The 12,460-nt window shown below is 34.1% G+C and overlaps 1 protein-coding gene across 2 annotated transcripts in view; it reads left to right on the forward strand.

Moving 5' to 3' along the window:
* The first annotated feature begins 5,404 nt into the window (after positions 1-5,404).
* LOC128986424 (ectonucleotide pyrophosphatase/phosphodiesterase family member 5-like) overlaps positions 5,405-12,460 on the forward strand; it is a 28,124-nt gene continuing 21,068 nt past the window's right edge. For both annotated transcript variants that reach the window (XM_054406792.1, XM_054406791.1), the window contains exons 1-3: positions 5,405-5,950; positions 8,716-9,024; positions 10,176-10,335. In XM_054406792.1, the coding sequence (XP_054262767.1) occupies positions 5,591-5,950; positions 8,716-9,024; positions 10,176-10,335 (829 nt within the window). In that variant the 5' untranslated portion in view covers positions 5,405-5,590. The remainder of the gene's footprint in view (positions 5,951-8,715; positions 9,025-10,175; positions 10,336-12,460) is intronic.

Raw genomic sequence — 12,460 nt, forward strand, 5'->3', positions numbered from 1 at the left:
TGGCAGGGACGGGCCAGTGACTTCCCCTCCCTAACCTCGTCCGTCCAACCAGGTACTTTCCATAACAAGTTAAACTCATTAGAACGGTGATGTTTGCCGTTGTGCTTACCTCCTACACCTACGACAGTACGATCTTCCTAATAACTCTAGTCTAGGACAACATTCTCATCTGTAACCAATTAATATAACTGTAAAATATAGTAACCAATTAATATAACTGTAAAATATATACCTAGATATTAAATGTATTATTTGAACAACATTTTGAACTTAACTTTCAACTGTAAACTAAATTGATACGTGTCTTGAATGTAATCCAGTATTTAACGGACGTCAACTTAAAATAAATAATGAGTGTGATAATCGCCGTCTTGAAGCAATAAAATGAAAAGTAAACATTTGTGTGGTTGGATTGTAACATCACTTATAGTTATCATGGGAGGACAGGATGTGACCTTGAAACGGGACAAACAAGTTTGGAATAGCAACCAGAAAAATGAAATGCCTGCCAGCGATAACTGGTTTATTGGTTGGGTACTGAACAAAAATACAGTAATCAGCACATCTTAATTTTGTCTTACTGAACGACGAACGTTATGGACGTTTTAGACGTCATAAAATGGTGTAATACAAAAGTAAAATGTGCTGATTACTGTATTTGTTTGAGCCGTTTACTTTGTCCTTTTTATTTTTCAACAATGAGACCAATACTTTGCTTATTTGATATAGAACACGGTGGAATGTTGGAAATTTTAGTAAACCAATAAGCAAAAATAAGTAGGCCGAATTATGAAAATAATACTAGTAGTAAAACCCGGCTTTGCCTGGGTACAAATATACAATGTGTGTGACAATAATGGCTATAGAATTTTTATTTGTGTTTCACACAAATCTTGGTGCCATAAAATCTATAAATATGTTAAATATAATTTTCTACGGCAGAACAATATGTAGACTAATTAATATCACACTTTTAGTATTTTATTATACATCTTGATTGCCAATGACCTCACATTTTGTCAAATTAAATTAGCCCTTTTGTTATTTAAGTCAAAAACATAGCCTGTCTAAAGGAAAATTCTCAGAGTTTTATTGAGAAATTACTTTGTAAACAAACTTTGTGTAACTACCCATTTCTTTATCTAATTATACATGGTATGCATTTTAAATCCGATCGAAAACGATTTTGCAGCAACTTTGTCTATGTGGAAAGCCTTAAAATGAAACTGGGGGCTTATTTTAACTCTGGTTAGTCTACAAGTAGTAGGCTAACAACGATCATAGCTTATTATTATTCTAAAAACTATTACAGTATCAAGCCCGTTCCTCTACAAATAAACATTAGCAAATGCCAACGTGTAGACAAAAAATTCTAAACCTGGTGTTCTGAATAAAAAAACTATCCTAATTATAAATAGGCTACTTGATTCCCGTGCGTAGAATGGGCCGCAGTTATGTCCATATATTTATGTTACAATATCAAAGATTGACACACGTATAAAAATCGTTAGAAGCTAAGAGATGTATTTTGTAATCATATTGTCATTACCCAAAATTTTTCATTGTTCTTTGAATGTTAAACATGCAAACAATAAACTGTTGCAAAGTACAAGCCATTAGTAAGTTTACAGTTTTAAAACTTTTCTTTGTAGCTATAATATTGTGGTACAGTATACACAGTTGTAACAATTTCCATGCAAAACAGAACTTTGTATTCGGTCAGGAAAACATATTTATTTATTAAGTAATATATTATATTATATTATTTAGTTTATATTATTATATTATATTATTTAGTATTAATATCTTAGGCTACCATCTTGATGTACACAAATTTGTAAAATTGGTTTAACCGTGTGATATAAATAAATAAATTAATTAATTAATACACTAGAAGAGCCCCGTCCTTCGTACGGAGTTGGCAAGTATAAAATGCTTATTGCAGTTAGGCCCTATACTCAAGCTTTACGTTTGCAATGGGGGAGGACGCAGTTAGATAAAATTTGGTTCATAAATTTATGGTATGATATAGTATAACAAATCTACCATTGTCATGATGTTATAACACTGCACCTAAATAAAAAATCGCACAATATCACAAATTATTCTTAAAAACTCAACCCTAACTGTAAACAATCCTACTTTGACAGTTCTCATTGTGTATCGCAGCTTTTTGTTGCTGCTTAATTAAAATTAGCTGTTGTCGTATATGCAAAAACGAAATAAATTGCTTAAAGTATAAGGATCCTATACTTTGGTTCATGGTACGGTATGTGATTTTCTTATACAGTAGGCTAGGTATTCAATGTGATTCAATACAATAAATATGTGACTCAAATACATACATTTTTTATTTATATGCGTAAATCATATGAAAAAGTTATAGTGCTGCACCCTGTTCGGAAACCTTAACCTTATAACTTTTTAATGCTATTGCATATCATAGACCAACTTGTAAAGTCGAAAGTAATGTCAGAAAAGAACGCAACCAGTGAAGTAAGTAACAGGCAGTTTTGCACTCTCGAACTCACTCTGTGTTTAGGCGCGAAACAACTAAGCAATAATAAGCAAAACCAATTCGCAGGTTCAGTATTGCCAACTGCAAAACTAAATGATTCGTTAATAACACTATCGTAATGTATACGACTCAGGATATTTAATATTTTAGGGCAGATAGGTATATTTTTTGGGGTAGCGGATTTCTACCCCCGGATATTTACCCCCATGAAAAAACGCCTACGTCATTTTGACGTCACGAGGGGCGGGGCTTATACACGTTCGAGAAACAGCCCGCGACTGGAAATCTACCCCCGGACATCTACCCCCGGAAATCTACCCCCAGTGGTCAGCTCTGCCACGTATCGGCCAATATTCATTGTGTTGTATAATTGATTTTATAAATTGCTTTACCTTCTTATATCCAGTAGTAAACATGCGATATGTCGATGTCTGTTTTAACATTATCCATATTTATAATTCAATAAGTTGTAACAGTCCTTTTCAACCCGACCTACTTCACTGATTTTTACGATTGAGGTGTCTTTTAAAAGCCTAAGATCTAGCGCAGCACAAAATGGTAATTAAAAGGATATTTCGATTATGGCTTCAAAAGGTTGACCCCTAAGTCTTTGATTTATTCCTAGAAGGTGCTTCCAATGGTTGACCAACTTTTACACTATACAGTAACAGTTTAAAAGTGAAATGTGAGGAGTACTCATCAGGTCAATTTTTAAGTCAGGTTGTGAAAACATGAATGATCGTCTGCAACTGTAAACAGGAGATGAAAAAGTTATGAAAATAATATAATATTGCGCATTTTTCACATGGTCAAGCGTTACATCGTACTGTACCATTGTTTTTACACACATTTCTTAAAGGATAAAAGTGAATAAACTGTGGTGAACTTCCGGTTTATTCAATGTAGGCCTAGTAGGAATAATTGTTTAGTAAACCAAAACTCAGTTGTAAACTGTTAAATTGAGAAAGAGGATCAATAAAAGTCAGGTGTATAATGGTAAATTTTTCATATCACCTAGTAAAAAAAAAATTAGTTTCTAGGATTTAAATGCGTACTAAGAAAGGATTTAAAGTATTTTCTCTTAAATACCTAAAATAAGACAATTCAGTTGTAAACTGTTAAATTGAGAAGGAGGATCAATAAAAAGTCAGGTGTATAATCGTAAATTTTTCATATCACCTAGTAGTTTCTAAGATTTTAGATGCGTACTAAGAAAGGATTTTAAAGTATTTTCTCTTAAAGACCTAAAATAAGACAATCATTCAAATTCAAAATAATGGCCACATTCAATTTTTAAGCATAGCCTAACATCTTTTAATATATATATATACGCCTAAATACCCCCATTGCAGCACATTCGCATATTCAGAGCATGTATAAAGTCTTATTGGACAATCCTGCCTTAAAACAAAACTTGTTAACTTATGTCCATAAATAAGTTTTCAAAAGATTCATTCATAAGAATACCATATAGGAAGTGAATAAGCAGGTTTACTGCCAGTAAAATGTTAAAATGAGGCATTTTAAGGTAGTATACAGAACATAATTAGGTTAAACCCGTCGATACTGACGGTTACTTTCAAGGCTTATGCTAATTCATATAACTGCGATAAATAGATTGAAGTAATACAAATTTTGAGCATTTAGCTCTTTAGCTTTTTTGATGAGTAATAAGTGTAAAAGCAATAATGACTATTGCGTTAGTTACAAAATATGGTTGATCATTCAATGAATAAAATATTTCCCATACCGTACGTCATAAGAGTTATTATTACAATGTTAACCGGTTTCTCTTCTTTTGGAAGAACCTTTAAATAGTATTAAAATCGTATTGGTCAATCTTTTGTGATAAACACTTCCGATCCGCGCTCGTGCATGCGCCGTTAGCTGTTACTGTATGTGAAAGTTTGTCAACCATTTAAATCACTGTCTGGAAATGAATCAAATGCTTAGGGGTCACACTTTTGAAGCCCTTTATCAACATATGGTTTTAAATACCATTTTGCGTTGAGCTGGATCTTAAGATTTAAAATTAGACCTTAATCATAAATATCAGTGAAGTAGTTCGGGTGAAAAAGGGCTGTTACAACTTATTTTATTAGGAAGATAGATAATGTTAAACAAGGCAATGACATATCACATGCTTAATACTAGATATTAGAGGGTAATGATTAACCGAAGAGACGTTGATTTACATAAAATAATTAATAAAATCAATTACAACAATGAATATTGGCCGATACGTGGCAGAGCTGACCACTGGGGGTAGATTTCCGGGGGTAGATGTCCGGGGGTAGATGTCTGGGGGTAGATGTCCGGGGGTAGATGTCCGGGGGTAGATTTCCAGTCGCGGACTGTTTCTCGAACGTGTATAAGCCCCGCCCCTCGTGACGTCAAAATGACGTAGGCGTTTTTCATGGGGGTAAATATCCGGGGGTAGAAATCCGGCGACCCGTTCTTGACGGATATCGTTCATAGCCCAGAAAGTGTTGAAATAAGTACTAAACAAATATAATAAGGATCCTATACTTTGGTTCATGGTACGGTATGTGATTTTCTTATACAGTAGGCTAGGTATTCAATGTGATTCAATACAATAAATATGTGACTCAAATACATACATTTTTTATTTAAGCAAATTTGGTAGTACGGATCATCACGTAACGAGCCATTTTAGGAATACTTACCTCCAGTTAAATCATTGCATTTACTTGGACATTTCGATTCTAGGGATACAATAATTTCTCGTAGTGCACACCGAAGCTGCATATAAAATAATACCGCCTAGAAAACAAGATGGAAAAAACTCCTAGCAGACGACATAAAACTTGGGCGTCTGCGTGTCGACTGTCGGGTCGGTGTTTGACATCTAGATTTAACCTCAAACATTTGGAAGGTGTCCAAAGTCTAGTTTACAGTTTGGTTTGGTTTGGTGTAACAAATAGGCTTAAGTAGCAATCGACCATTACATAACGTTTTTCATAGCATGTTAGACTTTTCAAATCAAATTTGCTTAGTGTGTAGTTTGAAAATTAGCCAAATAATAAGTGCCTTTCTAGTACCAAACGCCTCATGGATCTATCAACAGTTTACTTGTTATTGACTCTTTTAATATTTTCTCTTGGTTTGGCTTTGCCATCAAACAACAACACCTTGCTATTACTAGTTTCTTTTGATGGGTTTAGGTACGATTATTTTAATAGGAACCTTACAGAAAATCTACTAAATTTAAAAACGAATAGCTCACACTCTCCTTACATGCTAAGCGTTTTCCCCTCAAAGACATTCCCAAATCACTTTTCCATTGCAACTGGACTCTATACTGAAGTGCACGGGGTTCTGGATAATAAAATTTATGATGTTTCAACCAACAAATCCTTAGGTTATGGACCTGAGTTATTTCACTACAATGAAGATGTTGTTCCAATTTGGGTAGGTTAAATAAACACACATGGAATAAGTCATGAAAACATGTAGATTTCATGTGTAATACCTATGTTACATCATCTTTATTTTTATATAATAGGTTTGTAATATTATAAGTTACAAGCACTGTTGGTTTTGATTTATATTTTTGGGTACACTTCCATATCTGTTGGCACAAACAACCGAATGAGTAATTTTGATTATTCGATTGTTTATTTCAATATATCGTTTGGTTAGGTTAACCTTACCATACTAACCAAACGATATATCGATCAATATTTTCATTCGGTTGTTTGTGCCAACGGATATGGAAGTGTACCCATATTTTTTTATAGTTAAGCATTTGAAAATATGACAACATTTTCACTTATTTGAGCTACTACTGAACCTCTTCTGACTTCCCCAATCAGTTTAAGATATTAAGTTAAGACGAAACGTTGGATGGCATTAAATCAGTTTTCGGATCAGCATCTTGGATTGCACCAAAATTAGCATCTGGATCAGGCCACTGACTGGTTTACTCCTTTGAAGATAAAATACCACAACAGTACCTTCTAATGAGGCTTATAAATATTGGTACTCTGACAAGCAATAGCATAATATACCCATATTATGCTTATTTATCATTATAAGACTGAGGTCTTGTCACTTAGGTCTAAAGCGTTTCCCTACAGATTAAAAGCTAGTCTTAGTTAAGCTATCTGACAAGTCCTAGGGCCTCATTTACTTTCCATCTCATGGGCATATTGCTTACCTACTGTACTTCAATCAACATCTCTGCATTGAATTATAGCTCTATTTAAAGTTAGATAACTTTTTCTAAGCTATACTTCTTACAGTTGATTGTCCACCATACTAATCTGTCTTATACAAATTTCCCCATTTTCTTTAAAATCAAAAGATCAAGTTAGGCTTTTAACATAATGATTACGGTAACTTATAAATTAATTTTCTTGTTGGATTCTAGCAAAACAAATTGTATCAACTAGGCCTATTATATAGGTAGGCTACTTGTTTGGGAGTAAAATATTAATTTGCACCATAGGCCATAAAGTTTAGTTAACTTACCTTCTTCCAGTTTGAGATTAATGTTGTTTGAATTATTGTAATCTTGCATGGCCTAAAATTTTAGCAACATTGTTGATGTTTATCTTATCTTATTACCTTACTCTCTTGAAGAAAAATAACCATCTGGACTTGTGTCTCGGGGTCCTGGTCAGAAACCGATGAGAACCTTTTGCAAAGGAGTGGGTGGTGTGACATCACTTTCTTCTCTTGAGGGATCACCATTACCGCAACGATACGGAGTGCAGTCATCGGTGTTCGTGGAGTAGTGAATAGAGTACTCGGCTGATGTCCATGAGGTCACCGGATCGAACCCCAGCGATGACACTAACTTTTTGATGGCTGGGACAGCGGCGACGTCCTGTAATCCAGCTACTTGGAGGTCATGAATTGTGGATATTTATAGGCATGCACTGTGGATGTGATATTCCCTGGTGTGGATTAACGTTGGCACTAGTGAGTAAAATCCGCAGTGCTATACTGATAATTAGACCAATTTGTTAATACCAAGGCAAAATGCGTTTCGGATTCCACCATAATCTGTAGCCCCCCCCTATTTAATTAACAGCTGTGACTAAGGAATATGTCGGCCTTAGTCACTAACAAGACCACGCCACTCATCCTACACTCATCTCCATTCTCTTGGCTTAAAATATCTACGTGTATGGTCGCCATTTCAATGAAAAGTATTAAAATATTGTCATTGATTTTGGATAAATTGTGATTACTTCTTAACTAAACATCTTTCGTTAGAATTTGAGAATTTTTTATTAGTAAACCTTCTTTTGATTTTTATCTTATATCTTTTTTATATACCGTAATCAGCAAGTTTGGTTGGTAAGGTTAGGTTATTACAGTTTAATTTTATATTTAAAAATTTCAAAACTAATTTTATAATTTTTCTTGAATCGACGTGAGGGGCTCTCCGACATTCACCCACTCCTTCGCAGAAGAGGTTCTCATCGGTTTTTGACAAGCCCCTTGAGACGCTAGTCCCATCTGGTGGGTTTAAAATCAATTCTATTCTTAGGTTAGGTAGGTCTCTAGATTATAAAAACATTGATCCTTACCTGGAGCAATATTTTTGAAATGGTTGAGGGTTGAGTCAATCAATCAACGAAACGATTGGAAAGAGAGTGACTCAACACTCAACTCAACAGTCAAACATTTCAAAAATGGTGCCCCTGATACAATTTGATATCATAACTGTTGATAATACAGGATTGATTAGTAACAATCCAATACGCAAAGAGTTATGTGTAGGCTGTATGCCTATTAGTTATGACTCATTTCTACCTTTATTTAATTAAATTTTGATGCTCCAAATTCTTTGTGTGCCTAGTCATGTGGCAAGCATACTTGTTATTATTAAAAACCTTGGAGGAAAAGCATATTCAGTCTGTTTGATGTAATCCTTATTAATGCAAAAGTAAAAAATAAATATCTCAAACCTTGTTCTCAAAGTTTAAAACAAATTTAGTTACAAAAATTATATTTTCAGCTTTGTTACTATGAATAATACTAAATTGTGTTTTACAATTTCATCACTTTTTTCCACATTTCTTTTGTGCAAAGTTAACCAAACCTGAAAGTTTGCTTGAATTGTATTATTAGATCACTCACTGTAAGTAGTTAGTGGTTATTTCGTTTGTATTTTAAAATACCTATCTAGGCTACCTATTCTATGATCATTTTGGTTTCATCAGATTCTGAATGAGCGTGGTGGTGGAGGTCGGCGTAGTGGTTGTGTTATGTGGCCGGGCTGTGATCTACCTTATCAACATACCTTGCCTTCCCACTATTTCACATACAATGTGTCAACCAGCTGGGAGTCACGAGTAGACACTCTCATCAGCTGGTTCACTCATCCAGAGACACCCATCAATCTCGGTGTAATGTACTTTGAGCAGCCAGATCTCACTTGTCACAGCTACGGCCCCGATTCACCCGAGGTTGATCGTCAGATTGCTCGGGTGGACAAAATAGTGCAATATTTACTGGACAAAGCTGTAGAGGTGATTATGAGTTTTATCAGTATTTTAACATCTAAGACGTTCAGTGGACTCTTGATAATTCAAAATTGGTTGGCCATGCAAATAATTTGAATTATTTAGAGTTTTGATTCATCAAGAGTTTGATTTATTGATTGAAAAAAAAACACATTTTAATTAGCCTACAAAGAGTTAATTTTCTAAATACTGTATTATCACCGTATTATGTAAGGCATCAATTAAGCAGCTTATTTTAGTTACTTTCCAATAAACAACGGCTTATTTTTAATTATTTACAAAATACAACAAATCTGTTATTTTTTGTTTGCTTTTTGCTATTGGATTTTGTGTCATCAATGACATTCTTAAGACAAACTACTGTGCTAACAGGATGTAGGCTATAGTTTCCTGTTATAACAAGGAGGAATCCCACCCTTCGAATTATAGAGTGTTTTGCCGATGAACCATAGAATTACTGCATGTTCAAAATTGGCCTGCCCTCTGCTTGGACTTTGAAATATTGAGTGTATCATTGTGCATGGCAAAACTTTAAAATATTAAGATATTCTTACGGACTAAGCTTTAATTTTGAATGATTGAAAGTTTTGATTTATCAAGTGTTTGAATTACCAATAGTACCTACTATATGCAAATTTGTAATATATGATAAGTTATATTGACTTTGCAGCAATTAATTAAGTTACTAGTAGATTTGTTTTCTTTTCACAAACTCCATTTGATTTGAAGAATCATCAATTCTTTTAATTCAAGACAATAATTTAATTTGAATATTTTAGATAAAACGATTCTCAAGTTTTAGCATAGACAAACAGAAAATATCGACTGTCAAAGGAAGGTTCCGCGATATGCCGCTCGGTGTTCGATTTGCTACCGTCGTCAGCTCCTTGCCGTATGCTACCAGCAGACGCTGCAGTGGTGTGCTCCGTAACTACACAGCAATCCTAGCGGTGGACGCCAGAACTTATGCTAACCACAGCACAGCAAACGGTCTATATTTGTTTTATCTTTTCGATGATTATAGGCCTACCACTTTAAAGTGAAACCAAGCTTAAAGGAATTATTATTTGGAAAAAAACCTTAGTTCATAGACGATGTTTAGTAAAAATAACTTTTTGTTGTATTTTCTTTTGTTGGGCATTTAATTTTTGTTTCAGGTGGATTTATTGCATCGGTTAAACATTGTGTTCGTGAGTGATCATGGCGGCCAGGCTGTCCCAGTACCAAGCCACAACATTAACTTGGACACTTACATCAATAGGAACTTGTATATCCGTGGTGGCGTGGCCCCAAACCTACAGATCTTTCCAGTGCCAGGTAACCTAAATTATGTAGCTCCTTTTTAATTATGTAACACAGCAAGATTCTGATTATCCAAATTAATTGGGAATTCGGCAGCAGCAAAATCAGTTTGCGCATTGTAGTGGTACATTTCCGAGCAGCAAGGTCCTGCAGGCACTTGACGACGAGAAGTTGAACAGCTCTTTGCTTTCGGGGTGGTGCGCATTAAAAATTTGCTTTGCATCTACTTTCTGGCATTTTCAAAGCACATTAAAGATTTGTATGTAAAATTATTTACCGTTCTTAAAAAAGACTTATCATAGCAGCAGATAGCTATTTGTAAAGTCATGTAGGTAATCTGGAGTACCTACCTATAATTGGACACTTCAATAATTCGCTCATCAGGGTTTTTATAGCTCTACAGAAATAGAAAAAAACTGTTATCAGAAACGTTACAATTTAAACTGTTCAATAAAACACCTTTACTGTCTGTCATTTACATAACGTAATAGTAGCAGCTCAAAAGCTAGTAATCCGAAACATTGGTTGAGCAAAAGGGATCAGAATCTTTTTCATCTTTCTCTCAATAGTCTTGGTAACTATTCTGAACTATGCAAGAAGTGAAGAACAGCAATGTTCTGCTAGCCACAAATAAAATTGTGCGGTCGAGTACCTTCTACCTCTCCTATTAGGAATGTTAAACATACAAAAATTTGTGTACAATACAACCTTGTTTATCCAGATTTATTGGGACTGGAAGTGATCCGGAAAATCCAGAATATAGAAAAATAATTAAAATAACACTTTTATACTTTTTTAACACTAACATGTCAAATAATCACCCACTATGTTTACTTATGGCCATGAAGAAACACAATATCTAAACAGATAGGCCTATTTAATTTACACAATACAGTACAGTACTGTATATTACAAAAAAAATTTATTTACGTTACAACTGAAATATTTATTTTGAAAACAGTTTATCATAATAAACTCGCCTTTGGCTCGCTGGGTGCTCTGCCCCCAGGCCCCCTAGCGCAATGTATTTCTTCTATTAATACATATTAATGTGTATACCATTAAATAATACATATTTAATTTATACGGCAATTAGTTGTTGTAAATTTATAAAAAATGTATAAATTTACATTATAATGCTCCCCATGTATTTCTTATGGGAGTTAAATTTGGGTTTTCTTTGCCGAGTTCGTTTGGCTCTTCTACCCGACCGATGTTCATGATTGAGGTCTCAAATTGAAGGTATGCACACACAGATTTGCCATCAAGCATCGGCGTAAATGTATCTATAATCCCACTCGGCATATACGTAAACAAAATTTGCTCTCCATGTATTTCTTATGGGAGTTAAATTTGGTTTCTCTTTGCCGAGTTCGTTTAGCTCTTCTACCCGACCGATTTTCATGATTGAGGTCTCAAATTGAAGGTATGCACGTAAATAATTCACATCAAACATCGACATAGTTTGAATCATTTTTGAATTTAAGATTACTTTAATTTAAGATGTATTTCAACAGTTATGATTATATAATCCTATTATATTTCGGTCTAAGAACCTTCAGTAATATACCGGCTTTCTTTTAATCTATTAGTTATTAAGATCGGACGGGTTTCAAGCAGACGCAAGGCGAACAACCAACATAAATTTTTTTCGTGCGGATTTTCTATAATTACAAATCAATATATGTTTTAGACTCAAAATAATCAGTAAATTATAGGCTTTTATTTTAGCTATTAATCGTTTAGATCAGTTAAGCTCAAGATACTGTTTTACTCAATAAAAAATCATAAGTTTGATTATTTATCAGATATTATATTTATTTTAACGCTGCGGAGCAGCATGGGTCCTCTAGTTAATATGAAAGACTATTATATCACAGTTAATGAAAACATTGTTACATACTTTAGAAACAATATCCTTCTTAACAACTAGAATTTTACAGAAAACCATCATGTTTGAAAGATAAAAATTCCTCGATAGAGTAGATAACCTTTCTGTTCAAAAAATCGGTCAATACATTTTTAAATGGCTTAATAGGCAAGTTGCGTACATTTTCAGGGAGGGCATTGAAAAATTTGAGTTGTAAATATTTATAGCTGCGCTGTGTTGAGGCCAGTCTTAATGATGGTAACTCTAAAT

The sequence above is a fragment of the Macrosteles quadrilineatus genome, unplaced genomic scaffold (genome assembly GCF_028750875.1).
Source record: "Macrosteles quadrilineatus isolate MER2022 unplaced genomic scaffold, UCM_ALF_1.0 Scaffold_2__2_contigs__length_208266976, whole genome shotgun sequence".
In the NCBI taxonomy this organism is placed as follows: Eukaryota; Metazoa; Arthropoda; class Insecta; order Hemiptera; family Cicadellidae; genus Macrosteles; species Macrosteles quadrilineatus.